The sequence below is a fragment of the Erythrolamprus reginae genome, chromosome 3 (genome assembly GCF_031021105.1).
Source record: "Erythrolamprus reginae isolate rEryReg1 chromosome 3, rEryReg1.hap1, whole genome shotgun sequence".
NCBI classification, from domain to species: domain Eukaryota; kingdom Metazoa; phylum Chordata; class Lepidosauria; order Squamata; family Dipsadidae; genus Erythrolamprus; species Erythrolamprus reginae.
Genome location: NC_091952.1, coordinates 72,233,772 through 72,253,975, shown reverse-complemented (window position 1 = coordinate 72,253,975; position 20,204 = coordinate 72,233,772). Strand labels below are relative to the sequence as shown.

The following is a 20,204-nucleotide window of genomic DNA, read 5'->3' as shown; positions in this document are numbered from 1 at the left end:
GGTCACCGCACCTCAAGAAGGATATAATGGAACTGGAAAAGGTGCAAAAAAGGGCAACAGGAATGATAAAGGAAATGGAACACCTCCCTTATGATACCAGGTTTACAATGCCTTGGTCTCGTCAGCCTTGAAAGACGGTGTTTAAGGGGTGACTTGATCGAAGTGTATAAAATCATGCATGGGATAGAAAAGGTGGATAGAAAAAAATATTTTCTCTATCACACAATACTAGGACAAGGGGGCACACCCTAAAGCTCATAAGTAAGAAAGTGAGGACAAATCAAGGGAAATATTTCTTCACTCAGAGGGTCATTGGTTTATGGAATTCACTTCCAGAAGAGGCTGTGACAGCTGTCAGCCTTGATAGCTTCAAGGCAGGATTAGACAGATTCATGGATGTCAAGTGTATCGGTGGTTATTGAAACGGATGTCCATGTGCTGCCTCTATGTTGGTTGAGGCAGGCAGGATTCCCTTGAGTACCATTTATTGGGGGTCAAGAGAAAGGGAGGGTTTTGCCTTATCTTTCTACTCAAGATCCCCATGGACAATTGGTGGGCCACTGTGTGACACAGAATGCTGGACTCGATAGGCTTTGGCCTGATTCAGCATGGCTCTTCTTATGTTCTTATGTTCTTATGGTTCCGTTGACGCCCATTTAGCATGTAGCCTAGCTCCGGTGGCAATACTGGGCGTGCACGCACCACCAGCACTTGCCTGGACCTATGACTGCCCTGCCCTGCCGTGAGCGTGCCTTCTCCCACCGTTCGCCTTTCGCGCCAGCTCTCCCCAATGCCTGAGCTGCTGCCGTTCACCCCAAGAGCAAGAGGCGAGCGAGGCAAATGGCAGCAAGCAGGCAGAGGGGGAACAAATGGCGGCAGGCAGCAGCGAGCAGGCACTTACTTGTTTGCCCATTTCCGTTTTTTTTTGTTTCTGCACATGTTTCCGGCCTGTTCCGATAGGGCCGGGAAAGGTAGCCCACTCCTGCACGTATGACATAGGTTTGCCATCATGGACCTATATTCTTTGGAACTGTATATGTCTATATGCACATGAATCTATCTTATATATTCATTTTAATACCATTATATTCATTATTCCATCCTTCCAGTTAAGTGAGTGAGTGAGTGAGTGAGTGAGTGAGTGAGTGAGTGAGTGAGTGAGTGAATCAATGAATCAATGAATCAATGAATCAATATTTCCTTCTGTGTACTTTCCATTCATTCTTTTGGAAGATTAATCTATTTTGCAATTTTTTTCATATAGAACTAACACGTTTATTTCAGTTTTGCAAATAAATTTTCGGATTCAAAGAAACTGGGTAGTATCAGTTGCCACAATGACCTGCTAGATCACTGGACTGATTTTAAATTGTTCCGGATTCATCTGTTCAGGTTTTACAGAAAAGGTTTTTATTGTACAAACAACTGATCTCACTCACAGAATTTTACAGTACAGAATTTGCCGACACCAGCATTTCCCATTGATAGCTTTCTCACAAGTCCTAATAGTTGATGAAGGAATGACAGAATGATTGTATCATACCTTCGAAGTGGTAGCGTGATTCAAAGGGGTCTGTCTGAAAGATCCTGTTGTCCATATGATTTACTTAGCCCTAATTACAAAACATTACCAAAAATTCTCTACTTTCTAAACCGTATCTTCTAATCTCTCTATATCTTATCTTGCTGAATACTGGTGAAAATATAACTGAGCTAATCCAGCAATAAACCGCCTAAATCAATAGAAAGTTTATTTAAAAAGGTCAATGTTCCTTGCAAGCCTTCTTTATGACAGTCATATTTTTCTCTTTCCCAATCTCTCATGGGAAACTCTCTCCACTTCTTTCATGAACCGAAGACACAATTCTTCTTGCCATGGCAAGGCCACACATTGGACTGCTACAGGGAGCCCCACAGAATCTTCCACTGCCTACAGGAGAAACACAAATAGTAAGACATTACTCAATGTATTTATCAGTCTTCTTTTGTCTAATGGGAGTCACTGATCCAGCACTTATCCATAAACATTGTCATGTGAATGCATGCTTACAAGGACTAAACAATTAGAGATTTTGAAGTGTACAACATAGGGCTGCCCAAAAAATATGGATCCCAATGCTAAAAGAATTCCTTAACCTAGATACTGCAGCAAGATCAAGACTATATAGCCATCGAGGTAGCAGCTTCTAGTCACTCTTGGCTGACCATTAAAAAAAGCAGAATTAGTATTTATACAGTATTTACCACCAGAAAATCTTAGAAGGTAACAACAAAAGCAACAACAAATTAGGTAAAAGAAGTGGCTGACTGATTATTGCTGCCAAGAATGAATGAATGGATTGATGCCAATCATCAATCAGAAAAATAGAAGAAGAAAATGTGAAAAGAGAAACAATTATCCCTTTGAATAAAGTTTAGCAACTTTTACAATCATTAGAATCTGTACAGGCCTGAGCTAGAGGTATGCCATAAAGGCATAGCTTCTTCAATGAGCATTTTCCATAGCAAAAAAGGCTCAAATGCAAATGCCAACAATATTGTCATGTCAATGAAGTCACCAGAATTCCCAGCCTATTCAAAGCTATATTTTGGGCAGATTCACATCTTAAAGGATCATGCCAAGCTAAAGCTAAAATTCCCTTAAAGGAGATAAAAGTCCTTTATAACTTAGTAGGACCTATTTCAATTAAATGGGCTCATGCTCAAATCAGAATTTTTTTTTCTTAAAATACAGTTTTCTTTAGTAATAACAGGCATTCAGCTCAACCTCAACGCAGCCCATGAGCAAAATGGGTCCATGACAATTCACCACAGCCGACACAACATGACCAACTCGCCACAGACAACTTCCCCTCGCCAACTTTCTGTGGACAACTCACTGCAGGAGAAGAATTAACACTCATACCAAAGAAAAGATGCAATAGAACCATTAAAGAAAGGGTGGAAAAGGAGGTAGAGAATGAAAAGCATGATAAAGAAAATATTTATGTGAAATAATTAAATTGAATTGTTAAAATTGTCCCATGGCAAATTGGCCAAGTTGAGTTGTCCCACAGCAAGTTGGCCACAGTGAATATGCTACAGGGAAATGGCTGCAGGTAAATTGGCCCATTCTGGAAATTTTTGTCAAGATACTGTTCTCAAATTTCTCCAAAGGAAACCAGTCACCAAATTTCCCTTGTTTCAGAGAAGCAGCCAGGAAGTATCCATTCTACTAACATTTTGTATTGCAAAGGGAAGATTTTGGCAATATCTTGATAAATAAATATATCTACGTATGGCAATTGCATTTCTTGCTGTTAACTAACCTCCTTCATTCTCGTATCCCAGAGGTCTCCATAGTGCCCTTTGTAATGCTTCAGCTCCTCTTCATCTGTTTGTGTAACTGTTGTGACTGGTACAACTCCAGCAGGAAAATTCAAGACATTATATAGATGGGTATAAGTAGTAGCCACTGGAAAAGATACCATATACAAGTTATTTATTTCTCAACAGGATCAGGCTATTTAGGGGTAATGATTTCTGACAGTCTCAAAATGGGTGAACAGTGCAGTCAGGCGGTAGGGAAAGCAAGTAGAATGCTTGGCTGCATAGCTAGAGATATAACAAGCAGGAAGAGGGAGATTGTGAGACCACATTTGGAATACTGTATTCAGTTCTGGAGACCATCTACAAAATTGATAAAATTGAACAGGTCCAAAGACAGGCTACAAAAATGATGGAAGGTCTTAAGCATAAAACTTATCAGGAAAGACTTAATGAACTCAATCTGTATAGTCTGGAGGAAAGAAGGGAAAGGGGGGACATGATCGAAACATTTAAATATGTTAAAGGGTTAAATAAAGTTCAGGAGGCAAGTGAACAAGAGGGCACTATATGAGGTTAATTGGGGGAAAGATCAGAAGCAATGTGAGGAAATATTATTTTACTGAAAGAGTAGTAGATGCTTGGAACAAACTTCCAGCAAACGTGATTGGTAAATCCACAGTAACTGAATTTAAACATGCCTGGGATAAACATATATCCATCCTAAGATAAAATACAGGAAATAGTATAAAGACTAGATGGACCATGAAGTCTGTTTCTGCCGTCAATCTTCTGTGTTTCCATGTTTCTATCAAGCCATTGTGTTGTGACTGTATCAGATTAGCGCATAATAGTACACTGCATTCTGCAGTCCACAAATGCTACCCAATTCCAGGAATGAGGTGGATGCCACCAGCACCATCACAATATTCTGGCAGTGATGCAGTTGCTTGAGGGTTGGGAGGCTGTGGCTTTTAAGAGAAAACCAGCAAATAAAATATGTTGAATATGCATTTAAGAGTTGCCAGCATCATTTATACCTTGTCCTGAACGAGGGAGGATGGAAACATAATGTTTTCAGAACCATTTCCCTTCTTATTAGAGTTGGGGTTCACAACTGCTATATAACTACACAAATACAGTAACAAGAGAGCTATGCTTCAGGGTAATAGCTTTCTGGTGAGGAAATTGGAGCAATTCACAAGTGCAGGAAAAAATCTAGTGCTTGTGGAGAAATGGCATCGTCTCTTCAGGGACTTTAAAGAAAAAATAAAATTGAGGAATAAGGAAATGAGCCTGAAATGTCAGGGCTGCCAGATGCTTGTGTTGCATTATTTTATCATTTGATAAATCATCTGAAGTGACTGTAAGGGCAGTTTCAAAATTATTCAAGATGGATACTTAGGGTTGTGCCACTTAGCAGCCATAAGCTGCTTGGGCCTCAAGGTAAGTCCATTGAAAAATCTAGCTTAGCCTCCTCACTGAAGCATAGTCCATCCCTTCACCTTGACAATGATCTGTTTGGACTACAGCGGCCATATTATCTGACTGATGGGTTCTCCATCTATGCCAGGACACAAAATGCTTTCTTTTCTAAGGGTAGGTCTCTGTGGCACATTCTAGTTAAGATCTTTTCTTGGTTCTGTCCAGTGGTACCTCTACTTACTAACTTAATTCATTCCATGATCAGGTTCTTAAGTAGAAACGTTTGTAAGAAGAAGCAATTTTTCACATAGGAATCAATGTAAAAGCAAATAATGTGTGTGATTGGGGAAACCACAGGGAGGGTAGAGGCCTTGTTTCCTCCCAGGAGATTCCTAGAGAGGCTCCACGGAGGCTTCTCCCTGCTTTTTCCGGCCCTGTTTCTTCCCAGGAGATTCCTAGATAGGCCCCACAGAGGCTTCTCCCTGCCTTTTTCTGCCCTGTTTCCTCCCAGGAGATTCCTAGAGGATCCACAGAGGCTTCTCCCCACCTTTTCCGGCCCTGTTTTCTCCCAGGAGATTCCTAGAGAGGCCCCACAGAGGCTTCTCCCTGCCTTTTCTGGTTACAGTTCCGGAGGCTCGGGTTTGAAAATGGTTCTTGAGAAGAGGCAAAAAAAAATCTTGAACACCCAGTTCTTACCTAGAAAAGTTCGTAAGTAGAGGCATTCTTAGGTAGAGGTACCACTGTACATCCAATGTTTGATATTTTTTGTTCATTCGTCTAGCATTTAATTGATGCACTCGTGAACCCAGTTTCAAAAGGAAAGGCCTCGCAGTTCACTAGTAAACAGAACTCTAAAAGGTATAATCCACACCGCTGGAGTTATTCTGTTGTGGAGTATCAGGTCCCCACATATAGATGCTGAACCTGTTTCCAAAATCATTGCTGTTTTTATAGGAAGATAATGCAAGACCTGGGATGTGCCTTGTAGATTTTAGCACACTTTGGGAATTATGTGGAAAGGGCTTTCACGAACAGGCCGTCAAGCCGGTGCAGAAGTTGGTGATGAACGGCTTGCCACACTATCTATAGAAGGCGTGATATTTATGGGAACTTGGGAGGGGTGATTTCATGAGGGAACAGATGCAGCCACAAAGCTTTCTTTCAAGTGGTTCAAGTGGGTGGAAGCGGAGGAAGGACTTGCCACGCTTGCGCAATCTAAGAGGGCAAAGTATCAGGAAAGACTTAATGAACTCAATCTGTATAGTCTGGAGGACAGAAGAAAAAGGGGGAACATGATTGAAACATTTAAATATGTTAAAGGGTTAAATAAAGTTCAGGAGGGAAGTGTTTTTAATAGGAAAGTGAACACAAGAACAAGGGGACACAATCTGAGGTTAGTTGGAGGAAAGATCAGAAGCAACGTGAGAAAATATTATTTCACTGAAAGAGTAGTAGATCCTTGGAACAAACTTCCAGCAGACGTGGTTGGTAAATCCACAGTAACTGAATTTAAACATGCCTGGGATAAACATATATCCACTGTAAGATAAAATACAGGAAATAGTATAAGGGCAGACTAGATGGACCATGAGGTCTTTGTCTGCCGTCAGTCTTCTATGTTTCTAAAGTGACAAGTTTCTAAGTGGGGGACAAGGGATGTAAACTGAGTGGGAAGCTCAGATTCAGGTTTCCCAGCATAGTAGCCGGGATGGCTAAGGAAATAAATTGGAACTTTGAGGAATACTTTGACTTTGACTCTGATTTAATCTGGATGTCACCTGGAACCTTGACAATTAACGTGAATCTGTGTTTCCCACTCAGTTGAAACTTCGAGGCTGAATATCAGTGAGCGCATGAGCACTGGAGCTGACATAGGGCAATGCCTCACATGCCCTCCGATATGGCTAAGCTTGCCACCTGTGGCATGCATGCCATAGGTTTGTCAACACTATGCTAGAGTCTGCTTCCTTCCTCCCTTTTATTTTACTCTGATATGAAGCTACATTTTAATTATATCTTTTGCTCACCCAGCCAAAATCCTGCTCTGTGAAAAGTTACTTAATTCATGCGATGTGCTTTCCTGCAAAGGAAATTTGAGGGCATAGAATGAAACTGGGCTTAATGATCATCTAGTTATAGATCACTGAGTGCTCTATAATTTGATAGCTTTAATCTTCTCTCTTACATGGAGAGAGACAGAGAGACAGAGAGAGAGACAGAGAGAGAGAGAGAAAGAGAGAGGTAGAGAGAATACACAAACACATTGTTTTAATATCCTCTAGCTTTTAAAAAAAATGAATCTGTGATGTATCGTCTAGGCCAGTGTTTCCCAACCTTGGCAACTTGAAGATATCTGGACTTCAATTCCCAGAATTCCCCAGCCAGCTGGGGAATTCTGGGAGTTGAAGTCCAAATATCTTCAAGTTGCCAAGGTTGGGAAACACTGGTCTAGGCTTTTTAATTGACTGTACTCAACTCTCCTAATGTTTGTATATGACCATAATAAAAATTTAATTTGACTAAAATTCAGTTTACTGGCATCTCGGGCCTCGTCTGACACTGCCCTCCTCCCAATCAATTCTGGAGCTGGAGTGATCAAAATAATGATGTCATAGCTTCAAAAAGAAGGAGCAGTGCACACAATCCATCTTGCAGGGCTGTTTTTTTCCACATCCCTGGAATCTAACCAGTGAAGGGCTACCAAAATTTCTACTACCACACTGTGGGCATGGCTTATGCAGGACGCCCTGCGTTTTCTTTCAACATCTTTCAGTGCAAATTGGGTGTTCTGGGGTGGGGTTCCATTTTGGCTTCCCCACTGCGTTACCCCCTGTCCGGGCAGCAGCCCACCCCTGAATCTAACCCTTCTTAGAATAGGCAAAAGAACCGGGTATATAGAGAAGGTTATAATGGAAGTTTGATTTGATACCAAAGAGTTTGCCAGCATATCCTAGATTAAAGGCTGGTCCCAAAGCAGGACAAAGTACGACATCCAGCTTCAACTTTCTCCATTCTGCAATGAATTCGTCACGGTAGGCCTGGGAAGAAAGAAAATGCAGTGGAGGGCGTATAAGAGCCTAATGCTAGTAGCAACACAAATTGATCAATGGGTTCAATTTCTCCCTCCTTTATCCCATCTAGCCCCTATAGCTTCTAAACCTGTGGTGGTGAACCTATGGCACGCGTGCCCAAAATGGCAGGTGGAGCCATGTTGCCTGGCACACACAGTCTCACCCATCCCTCTTCCGGGTTTCCAGTGCACGTACGCGCACCCATCAGCTAGTCTTCTGGTTACTGGTGTGCATATGCTTGCAATGATCAACTGGCCTTCACACATGTGGCAGTGCCAGAAACCAGAAGATCAGTCGACCAGCTGATCTTTGTGCATGCATGCGTGCCAGTAACTGGAAGACTACCTGGCCGGTGTGAATGCATGCCCTGAAACAGTGATGGCGAACCTATGGCAGGAGTTCCACAGGGGGCACGTGGAGACATATCTGCTGGCACATGAGCTGTTGCCCTGGCTCAGCTCCAATGTGCATGTGTGTGCAAGCCAGCTGATTTTTGGCTTGCACAGAGGCTCTGGGAGGGTGTTTTTAGCTCCAGGGTGTGAAGGAGGGTGTTTTTACCCTCCCACGGCTCCAGGGAAGTCTTTGGAGACTGGGAAGGGTGAAACATGAGCCTACTGGGCCCACCAGAAGTTGGGAAACAGGCCGTTTCTGGCCTCCGGAGGGTGGGGAAAGCTGTTTTTGCTCCCCCAGGCATTGAATATCTCCGGGACCACCTTCTGCCGCACGAATCCCAGCGACCAGTGAGGTCCCACAGAGTTGGCCTTCTCCGGGTCCTGTCGACAAAACAATGTCATTCGGTGGGACCCAGGGGAAGAGCCTTCTCTGTGGCAGCCCCGACCCTCTGAAACCAGCTTCCCTCAGAGATCAGAGTTGCCCCACCCTCCTTGGCTTTCGTAAGCTCCTTAAAACCCACCTCTGTCATCAGGCATGGGGGAATTGAGATATCCCCCTTCCCCCAGGCCTTTACAATTTATGCATGGTATGTTTGTGTGTATGTTTTGCTTTTTTAATAAGGGTTTTTTAGTTACTTAAATATTAGATTTGTCTTACATTCTTTTATTATTCTTGTGAGCCGCCCCGAGTCTATGGAGAGGGGCGGCATACAAATCTAATAAGTAAGTAAGTAAGTAAGTAAGTAAGTAAGTAAGTAAGTAAGTAAGTAAGTAAGTAAATATATAAATATATAAATAAATAAATAAGTAAACAAACAAACAAACAAACAAACAAACAAACAAACAAACAAACAAACAAACAAACAAACAAACAAACAAACAAACAAACAAACAAACAAACAAATAAATAAATAAATAAATAAATAAATAAATAAATAAATAAATAAATAGAATTATAGGTGTGGGCACTCATGCATGTGCAGTACAGCACTGGCACGCTATTTCAGCACCGGAGGGGGAAAAGGTTTGCCATCATTGCTCTAAAATATCCACCCACTTGTCGCCAGTCGCTCGCCTGTGGCATAAACAAGGTGACTCACCATCCGATCCACATTGTTCTTCCAGAGACTTTTAACTGACCTAGAATTTGCAGAAATCAAGAAAATCAACATCACCATATTTTTTTTAAAAGATCAACAAAATAGCAATGCCATAAAATCATATTATATAGTTGGAAGGGACCATAAAGACAATCTCATTCAACTCTATGTAATAGGGATGGGGGGAAACCTAGATTGTCCTGTCCAGTCTACTCAGACTGCTATTCTTCTTCTATGTTTTCTATTTAGGAATTCTTTCCTTTTATTGAAATGAACTCTAAATAGCTGCAACTTATACCTATCATTTCACTTCTCTGTGGTGCACAGAATGTAATCTCAATTTATTTATTTATTGGATTTGTAGGCCGCCCCTCTCTGCAGACTCAGGGCGGCTAACAACAGCAATAAAACAGCATATAATAATAATCCAATACTAAAACAGTTAAAAACCCTTATTATAAAACCAAGCATACATACAGACATACCATGCATAAAATTGTAAAGGCCTAGGGGGAAAGAGTATCTCAATTTCCCCATGCCTGGCGGCAGAGGTGGGTTTTAAGCAGCTTACGAAAGCAAGGAGGGTGGGGGCAATTCTAATCTCTGGGGGGAGTTGGTTCCAGAGGGCCCGGGCTGCCACAGAGAAGGCTCTTCCCCTGGGTCCCGCCAAGCGACATTGTTTAGTTGACGGGACCTGGAGACAATTACTCCATTACTGCCAACCTGCTGTCCATTGAGGACCTGTATATTGCACGAGTCAAAAAAAGACCCATGAAAATATTTACTGACCCCTCGCATCGTGGACACAATCTGTTCCAACTCCTGCCCTCAAAATGAGGCTATAGACACTGCACACCAAGACAATTAGACACAAGAACAGTTTTTTCCCCAAAATGCCATCACTCCGCTAAACAAATAATTCCCTCACCACTGTCAAACTATTCACTAAGGCTGCATTACTAATATTATTAGCCTTATCATTCCTATCATCCATCTCCTCCCACTTATGACTGTATGACTGTAACTTGTTTCTTGTATCCTTATGATTTATATTAATATTGATTGTTTCCTGATTGCTGATTTGTACTCTATGACAATCATTGTGTTGTACCTCATGATTCCTGACAAATGTAACTTTTCTTTTTATGTACACTGAGAGCATATGCACCAAAGACAAATCCCTTGTGTATCTAATCACACTTGAACAATAAATAATTCTATTCTATTCTACAATGTTTGAAGTCTGAAGAAAATCAGGACAGCACAAGACCATTTTAATTGATTTTGGAATTAATAGGAAAGATTGTTTGAATGTTGCTGTCCCAACCCAGTTGGTTGGGACATGAATGAGAGACACTCATGATGCAGTCAGGATTTAACTGCATTTCAAATCCTTGTTTGCTACTGTACAACCAATATACAAATGACATTGAAACTCCTCCAGACCACTGAAACAAGTACTTGAACCCAGTCTATAGCAACCCTGGAATGTCTCTCTTTCCACAGCATCTCAGTTATTATCATCTGTAAATCCAAAGATCTTGATCATCTCAAATCATTCAAATTACTATTTTTTTCTATGTCCAACTTCTGTTAAATGCAGTACAGTAGCCAATGCAATGGTGTCCTCTGCTGGAGAGAATGTAGCATGACTACTTTTCAAGGTTTAAATGTTTATATCAACAACCCAAAGATAGCTTCATAGAGCAGGGGTGTCAAACTTGATTTCATTGAGAGCTATATCATGTTTGAATTTGGAGGGATGGGTTAGGTCAGGGGTGGGTACCTCCTGATTTGCCCAAACCGGTAGTGATCTTCTGGTGATGTCACAATGATGTCACCAAACCGGATTGGTCGGTGCCGGTCCATGGGCGCTGCCATCTTTTTTTTAACATTTTTTCAAGTTCTTTGCCTTCTGGTCATGCGCAGAAGCCAAGTGCCGGCTCTGTGCATGTGGTCACCCTCTTTTTTCTGCTTTATTTTAAAAAATGTTTTGTTACTGCGCATACACTCCTAAGAGGTGCCCACCCAGTGTGGGAAGGAGCGAACCAACAGTGAGGTAAGTTGGAACCCAACTCTGGGGTGGGCATGAGTGGGTGTGGCCATTTTGACATCACTCGAGTCAGGGATGCCCTTGGGGGTCCGAGTACTCTGTCAATGAAAATGGGCTCCCAAGCTCCATTTCTAGCTGTGATGGCCTACTGCAACTCTGTCAGCAAAAACGGAGTTCATGGGGGCCACCCACGGCCCTCATAATGTCCATTTTCTTTGGTAGAGGCACTGCAGGCTGGTCCTTTGCTGTTTCCAGGATGGTTCCACAGGTCAGATCTAAGCACTTGCGGACTGGATCCAGTCTCAGGTCCTTGAGTTTGACACCTCTGTTTTGGAGTAAAAGTACCCTGCCCCAGATTTGTTATGCTGTTCCTTCCCTATGCATGTCCCTGATGTAAACAGGGAGTTTAAGCAAATCTCAACTAAATTGATGCTTTGACAGCAAGTTTAGAAAAAATTGAGTCTAGATCTAAAGTTACCCTTTGTGACTATTGGGCAATTCTCTCACTGCTATTCTTTCTCAAGTTTTTATTTCAGGAAGGCATTATTTTCCTTTCTCTGGGAGGGTCTTAGTGAACATACATATTCACACCCATATATGTAAAGGTACATATAGTGGTACCTCTACTTACAAATTTAATTCATTCCATGACCAGGTTCTTAAGTAGAAAAGTTTGTAAGAAGAAGCAATTTTTCCCATAGGAGTCAATGTAAAAGCAAATGATGCGTGAGATTGGGGAAACCACAGGGAGGGTGGAGGCCCTGTTTCCTCCCAGGAGATTCCTAGAGAGGCCCCATGGAGGCTTCTCCCCGCCTTTTCCAACCATGTTTTGTCCCAGGAGATTCCTAGAGAGACTCCACGGAGGCTTCTCCCTGCCTTTTCTGGTTACAGTTTGAGAAGCTCGGGTTTGTAAGTGGAAAGTGGTTCTTCTCGAACACACGGTTCTTATTTAGAAAAGCTCGTAAGTAGAGGCATTCTTAGGTAGAGGTACCACTGTATAAGAAATATAGTATAGCAAAATGAAAAGGTATAAAATATACTACAAATACTGTTATACAGGTTTTTTTACTACTAGCATAACAATACACTACAGCACAGATTGGTATTGCATTCTGGAGAACCCTAATTGTATGGCTGTTAAGAGGTGAGACTGGTTGATGACACAGAGTAAATCTAAAGGCTCATTTTGTGAGAAAAACACCCATTCGAGGAAGAAAACACCATAAGAAGTTGATGGAGTTGGCTGAAATGGCGAAATTGACTATTTTGATTAAAGAAAAGAATACAAGTACAGTAGTACCTTGTGATACGAAGCCCTCGTCATATGAACTTTTTGAGATACGAACCCGGGATTCGGAATTTTTTTTCCTCTTCTTACAAATTTTTTTCACCTTACAAACCCTCTGCCACGAACACCAAACCCCAAAAGTTCGGCAAAAGTTCGGGTTCGGGTTCAGGAGAACGCCGAGAAGCGGCGGCGGCCGTCTGTCACCTTCCAAAACAGCCGGGGGGGCTTCTCGGCGTTCTCATGAACGCCGAACCTGGAAGTTCGGCAAAAGTTCGGGTTCGGCATTCAGGTTCAGGAGAACGCCGAGAAGCGCCACCACCCAGCTGTCACCTTCGCAGAAGAGCCATGGAGCTGTCGGCCGATCAGGAGGCTGAAACAGAGGTGGGGAATCCCAATAGGGAATTCCAGGGGCGGAGCTTTGACGTCACAGAGACGTCCTTCCTGGCCGGCTGAAACATGGACTCCAGAAGGATGTCTCCGTGATGTCAAAGCTCCACCCCTGGAATTCCCTATTGGGACTTCCCACCTCCGTTTAAGCCTCCCGACCGGCCGACAGCTTCACGGCTCTTCTGGGAAGGTGACAGATGAGCGCCGGTTCTTCTCGCCATTCTCCCAAACCCGAACACTGAACCCGAACTTTTGCCGAATTTTCGAAGCCCCCTGGCTTTTTTGGAAGGTGACAGACAGGCGGTGGTGCTTCTCGGCGTTCTCTCAAACCTGAACCTGAACTTTTGCTGAACTTTTCGGGTTCAGCGTTCAGGAGAACGCCGAGAAGCGCCCGACTGTTTCAGAAGGTGACAGTCATGTGGCGGCACCCAGCGGAGTGCTGTTTTTGCAATTTTGGGGGGGGCTTGCATGCATTAATGGGTTTTCCATTGTTTCCTATGGGAAACATTGTTTCATCTTACGAACTTTTCACCTTACGAACCTCCTCCTGGAACCAATTAAGTTCGTAAGACAAGGTATCACTGTACATTTATTGACCCGCTTCTCAACTTTGTGCTTGAAGTGGAAAATAATGAAACTTTGTTCTTGGGTTTTACCAATTAGATTGATAGATCTTTGTACAAATGTCTTGTTCATATTATTTTGAAAAAACAAAAAGTTGTGATTTGATGTTAATGCCTTATTTTACTGCAACAGAGAGAGTTGGAAGTCAATGGGTGTTTTTTTTCTTTTTCTCTTGTCCTTCTCTTCCCCCTCTTCCTCCCCACTGGTTTTCTATTTACTTTCATACTTTGTATCTTATTCTATTTTATAAACCAATAAAAAAGTTAAACTAAAAAAAGAAAGAAAGAAAGAAAATACCATAAAATTATCTTACCCTACTCCAAGGAGGGCATGCAGATGTCGGGAGACTCGTGGGAACTAAAATAAAAAAAACAGTGGATTAGAAAACCACATATGGCAAGAGGTTGTATACCTGTGATGGCAAACCTATGGCACATGGGCCACAGATGGCATGCGGAGCCATATCTGAGGGTACACGAGCCGTTTCCCTAGCTCAGCTCCAGCATGCTGGACAGCAGATTTTTAGCTGGCCCACCCAGCCATCTCTCCCCTCCCAGGAGTCTCCATGTGACCCGTTTTGTATGCCAGGTAGGTACAGGGCTCACATGGAGGCTTTGGGAGGGCATTTTTGTTCTCTGGAGGGTCTCCAGAGGGGGGGTCTCCAGAGGGGGCTGGGGGAGGCCATTTTCACCCTCCCTAGGCTCCAAGAAAGCCTCTGGAGCCTGAGGAGGGTGAAAGACCCTCCAGACCCTCACCAGAAGTCCGGAAATGCTCCGTTTCCAACCTCTGGAGGCTTCAGGGAGGCATGCTAGGCCCAAAACAAGGCACAGGGGGCTCATCCATGCATGCATGGGAGTGAAGGGTTGCATGCATATGCATGGGGAAGCATGGGGGGGCTTCCCCATGCATGTGCAGGGTGTGGGGATGGGCATTGAATTATGTCACATGCATAGTTTCAGCATCTGAGGGGAAAATGGTTTGCCATCATTGTTATATATAGGATTAAACAAACCCACTGGCCTTTGAAGTTTGCTAACTTCAAAGAGTTCTATGGCTCTTTCTCCTTATTCTGTATCTTTATGAGCTATTCTTTGGCTGCTGTCTTAGAGTAAGGATTCCAATCTATCTTAGCCAGTCATCTTTTCCCAAAAGGCCAGAAGCCATTGATCTTAGATCAGTGTTTCTCAGTCTTAGCAATTTGAAGATGGGTGGGCTTCAACTCTGAGAATTCTCTAGCCAACAAGCTGGCTGGAAAATTCTGGGAGTTGAAGTCTACCCATCTACAAGTTGCCAAGGTTGAGAAACACTGCTTTAAATCTTCCATTCATAACCGTGTTCTAATCTTCCATGGAACCAGTTAGCATTCCTATGTGTCTAGAAGATGAAGACAAACTAAGGTTACAAGTAGACTGTCTGCTCCTGCTCTGATTCACTGCTGTGCTCATATTTCATGTGATGAAAAAAAAAAGGAGGGGGAGTTTTTGACCAGCTAATGATGATGGAGAGAAATTGGCAAGACACCGCATCACTTAGACCAGAGGAGGAACTAGGGAAACATCCCAGGAAATTAGAATGCAATATAAGAGAGAAGTTTCTGCCAGTAGTATGGGTAGCCATCTGTTTCTTAGCTCTGGTGGAAATGCTGCCATTGGTTGGTAAAATATTCCACCCTACTGTACAAATTACTTATCACTTTCATCTGATTTGCTATATCTCATGACATTAGGCAGTCACTTGAAACAGGTGTACAAAAAGTGATATATCCTTTCAGGAAGAAGAGATACATAGAAACATAGAAACATAGAAGACTGACGGCAGAAAAAGACCTCATGATCCATCTAGTCTGCCCTTATATTATTTCTTGAATTTTCTCTTAGGATGGATATATGTTTATCCCAGACATGTTTAAATTCAGTTACTGTGGATTTACCAACCATGTCTGCTGGAAGTTTGTTCCAAGCATCTACTACTCTTTCAGTAAAATAATATTTTCTCACGTTGCTTCTGATCTTTCCCCCAACTAACCTCAGATTGTGTTCCCTTGTTCTTATGTTCACTTTCCTATTAAAAACACTTCCCTCTCGAACCTTATTTAACCCTTTAACATATTTAAATGTTTCGATTAAGGACTATATAGATAGTCCTTAATCTATGACAGGGGTGGGTTCCTTCCAATTTGGACCAGATTGCCCAAACCGTTAGTGACTCGCTGCTGATGTAATCTTGGCATCACGGACCCAGATCGGTTGGTGCTGGTTTGTGCATGCTGCCATCTTTTTTTTCCTGATTTTTTTCTGAATTTTCCTGTGTTTGGATGGCTTCTCCTCATTCTCTGCTTTGAAAAAAGCCCTTCCGTATGCCCCCGGGTTAAAACTGACCTTTATTTCTTCATCTGAAGAATAGCTGATCAGCTCCTCAGCTGTGTTTTGGGCTGAATCCAGCTTCTGAGTATGCACGGAAGTGAAATTGTATGAGGGGACATGCGTGCGTGCTAGTGGAGCGAGCACATGTGCATGAAGCATTGCAATGCGAATTAGTGGTGAAGGTAAGTGGAACCCACCCCTGACCTATGGCCATGATTAGGAACCAGAATTTATGGTTGATTTTATGTCCTTTTTTTGCCATAGTTGTTAAGCAATTAAAGGAACCATTGCAATCATTAAGTGAATCTCGCTGTCCCCATTGACTTCGTCGAAAGCTATCTGGGAATGTTGCAAATAGTGATCACATGACTCTGGGGTGCTGCAACTGTTGTAAAATACATGCCAGTTGCCAAACCACTGGATTATAATAAGGTGACAGTAGGGATGCTGCAACAGTCATAAGTGCGAGGGCCAGTAAAAAGTTACTTTTTTCATACCTGTTGTAACTTGGAATGGTCACTAAATGAATGGTTCTAAGTTGAGAAATGCCTGTTCATTCCCCCAGTAAAATCAGTGGGATTTTAAAAAGCATTACTTATAGGTGACAGGTGTCATTTTTCACTGTTAGTTGGATTTTTTTTCTCATACTGGGGTGTCAGGCTGGAACTAATATGTTCTATTAATGAAAAGAGAAGGGTAAATTCAAGATGAGTTAGAACCGCATACTTATTTTTTTGCAGAAAACTATTAAAATGTGTAGGCATCCTATTTTCTCTGAACTCCACTCTGACCCCATCATTTCATAGGGAATTGAATCATCAAAAAGCAACATGTGAAAACCTGAGCGTTGCTGTATCAGGATCATTATTCTTAGATTACGATTTTCACCTGCGTTATTCCACTTCATAAAGAAAAGAGCTAGAGCTTGATTTCTGTTAACAAGATTGACTGAGGCAACCGAGCTCAAAATGGGAGTCATTTTGAGCTACCGTAGTCTGTGAAAGAGACAATCCAATACACCTGCTTCTATTGCAATTCAGCTTTGACTTCAAAAAGAAAAGGAACATGATTTTCTCTAAAGATCCAGCATCATTTCCCTGATTTAAATTCGACAATAGCAAATCAATTGAAATGAGGAGAAAAATGCTCGTAAAAGCATTACAAGCAAAAGAAGGAATCATATTTTCAGTTGCATATCAAGGGCTCTGTTTCCAAGGACTTGAGCAGACTTGCAGAATTATTTTTGGCAATGAAAAACATCTAAACCTTAAGTAGTTTTGAAGCACTGAACAGAAACAGTTCCTTCCTTCCTTCCTTCCTTTCTTCCTTCCTTCCTTCCTTCCTTTCTTTCTTTCTTTCAGTATCAGATCATAAAGAATCTCATTTAACACTTTCATCGTACAGACTTTCCTATGGGACAGTCAATTTATTTTACTCATGAATAAACATCATGATGCTCAAAAGAACTCCCATATTATTCCAACTATAAGATGCACCCGTGTATAAGATGCACCATAATTTCGAAAAGGTAAGTAATAGAAAAAAGTTTTTGTCCTCCCTGGCCCCCAAGAGCATTCTGCAGGTCTCCCAAACTTTCTGTGCATCCTGTTTTTCACAAAAATGGATGATAAATGAGTGCACAGAGGGCTTTGGAGGCCTGCAGAATGCTTCTGGGTGCTAGGGGAAGGCAAAAATCTCCCCATTTTTGCAAAAAAAAGGGCCCTTTAAAAAAAAAACACTCCACAGGCCTCCCAAACACTGTGCAGCCCGTTTTTTTTCCAAAACAATGGGCCCATTTTTCACAAAAATTGGATGAGGGGGTGGTGCTTTGGGAGGCCAAAATGGCTATATTTGGTGTATAAGATGCAACATTTCCACCCTCTTTTAGGGAAGGGGAAAAGTGCGTCTTATACTTCAAAAAATACAGTAACCCTCAAATTAGAACCAGTCTTCAGAGGATGATTCTTCCAGCTGTATTGGTACTACAATTTCCAGAATTCCCAGTCAACTTGAAGTCTAATCCCAACTCAAAAGGAAGATGAGAAAGGCTGGTGTATATATAGTAAGTTTCACTTCTAGTCCTTTGGCTTGTCAGATACTTTACTCCTTCTGCATTTATCAATTTATTTAATTTTTTACTGAAGTTTAGGAATCACTTTTAGCCTAGTCAAAAATACCTAAGCTTTACTTTCCTCAGTCTTGCTAGACGCCTCTGGGAATGGAGTTCAAATGTATATGAAGGGCATCAATTTGGAAAAAGCTATTTCAGTGTTTACATTCACTTTAGGCTATTATTTCCTGTCCACATCTATCTGATAGCCTTTGACATTTCCCTTGATCTTACAGGCTAAACACCAGAGCAATTGATCTATCAACAACAGCACCAGGAAATTTTGAGGGATTTAGGCTTACAAACTTGAGAAATGAGGAGTGGAATGCGTTTTTTACCTATCTACTTCAGTAGAACCTGGCTGGCAAAGCTATAATGTTTACTTTTAATCTAAGTAGAATGACGGTGATCCAAAGTTATGTGGGGGGGGGGGGAACCTCTGAAATGTCACTCAGGAGTTTTTAGACACAGTACCTAAAAATCAGTGACAAGTTAGTTTGCCACTCATATGGAAGGACCAGAAAGAATCCTACAAATTCTTACTAGACTATTGCACATTCCACCTCCATCGTTTTTGCTTAGAGATAAAATGAGACTCATTCTGAAAATTAGTACAGTGATACCTCATCTTACAAACGCCTTGTCATACAAACTTTTCGAGATACAAACCTGGGGTTTAAGATTTTTTTGCCTCTTCTTACAAACTATTTTCACCTTACAAACCCACCACCACCACTGGGATGCCCCGCCTCCGGACTTCCGTTGCCAGCGAAGCGCCCATTTTTGCACTGCTGGGAAACCCCACCTCCAGATTTCAGTGCTTTTGTGATGCTGCAGGGGAATCCCAGCAGGGGAATCCCAGTAGCACAAAAACAGGTGCTTCGCTGGCAATGGAAGTCCAGAGGTGGGGTTTCCCAGCGAGGGGAGCCTCAGTGAAATCACAGCATCGCAAAAACACAGAGGTCCGGAGGTGGGGTTTCGAGAAGTTCGGTGTTTTTGCGATACTGCGATTTCACTGATGCTCCCTTCACTGGGAAACCCCACCTCCGGACTTCCGTTGCCAGCAAAGTGCTCATTTTTGCGATGCTGGGATTCCCCTGCTGGGATTCCCCTGCAGCATCGCAAAAACACAGAAGTCTGGAGGTGGGGTTTCCCATGGAGGGGAGCCTCAGGGGAATCCCAGCAGTGCAAAAATGGGCGCTTTGGCTGGCAAAAGGGGTGAATTTTGGGCTTGCACGCATTAATCGCTTTTCCATTGATTCCTATGGGAAACATTGTTTCACCTTACAAACTTTCCACCTTAAGAATCTCGTCCTGGAACCAATTAGGTTTGTAAGACAAGGTATCACTGTATTGTGCATTTGTGAAGACAGAAGAAAATCAACCCTGGAAACTCACCACAGGCATTAAAAGGAGAGCCAAGAATCTCTTCAGCAGGTCTGGCATTCTGTAACAACGAATCTGGTTTTTCCAAGTGGAATCCACAAATTCACCATCACTGAAATAGTACAAAGAGAAGGAAAGCAGATTATTATAGAGAGTATAAGGAGATAGCAAACCTTTCTTCTTGTACAAGGACACAAGTTGAAAGGTGGGAAGTTGGGAGGAGAAGAACTATTCATTCACTCGCAGGTAGATTGTTATATTAGAACATGTCAGAAGCACCAAGATGCTTCCATGATGAAAGGTTTAGTTGCAGGGGTGGGTTCTAACTTACCTCCCTGCTGGTTCGCTTCCTCCTGCGCCATGTGGCCATGCCTCATGGGCACGCACATGCTTTGTGAGCACGCTTTGCACATGCGCAGTGCTGAAAAATCCAGGCGGGGGAAAAAAACTGAGAAGAAGATGGCAGGTGCCAGAAACTCAGCTTCTGCACATGCTCAGATGAAAACATAGAAACATAGAAGACTGACGGCAGAAAAAGACCTCACGGTCCACCTAGTCTGCCCTTATACTATTTCCTGTATTTTATCTTAGGATGGATATATGTTTATCCCAGGCATGTTTAAATTTAGTTACTGTGGATTTAACAACCACGTCTGCTGGAAGTTTGTTCCAAGGATCTACTACTCTTTCAGTGAAATA

The 20,204-nt window shown here is 42.4% G+C and overlaps 1 protein-coding gene across 1 annotated transcript in view; it reads right to left on the bottom strand.

Moving 5' to 3' along the window:
- Positions 1-1,393: 1,393 nt before the first annotated feature.
- LOC139164123 (vitamin D3 hydroxylase-associated protein-like) overlaps positions 1,394-20,204 on the bottom strand; it is a 49,413-nt gene continuing 30,602 nt past the window's right edge. The window contains exons 11-16 of the mRNA XM_070745816.1: positions 19,518-19,617; positions 13,960-14,003; positions 9,295-9,334; positions 7,661-7,769; positions 3,309-3,454; positions 1,394-1,930 (exon numbers count right to left, since the gene is read on the bottom strand). Of these exons, the coding sequence (XP_070601917.1) occupies positions 1,796-1,930; positions 3,309-3,454; positions 7,661-7,769; positions 9,295-9,334; positions 13,960-14,003; positions 19,518-19,617 (574 nt within the window). The 3' untranslated portion in view covers positions 1,394-1,795. The remainder of the gene's footprint in view (positions 1,931-3,308; positions 3,455-7,660; positions 7,770-9,294; positions 9,335-13,959; positions 14,004-19,517; positions 19,618-20,204) is intronic.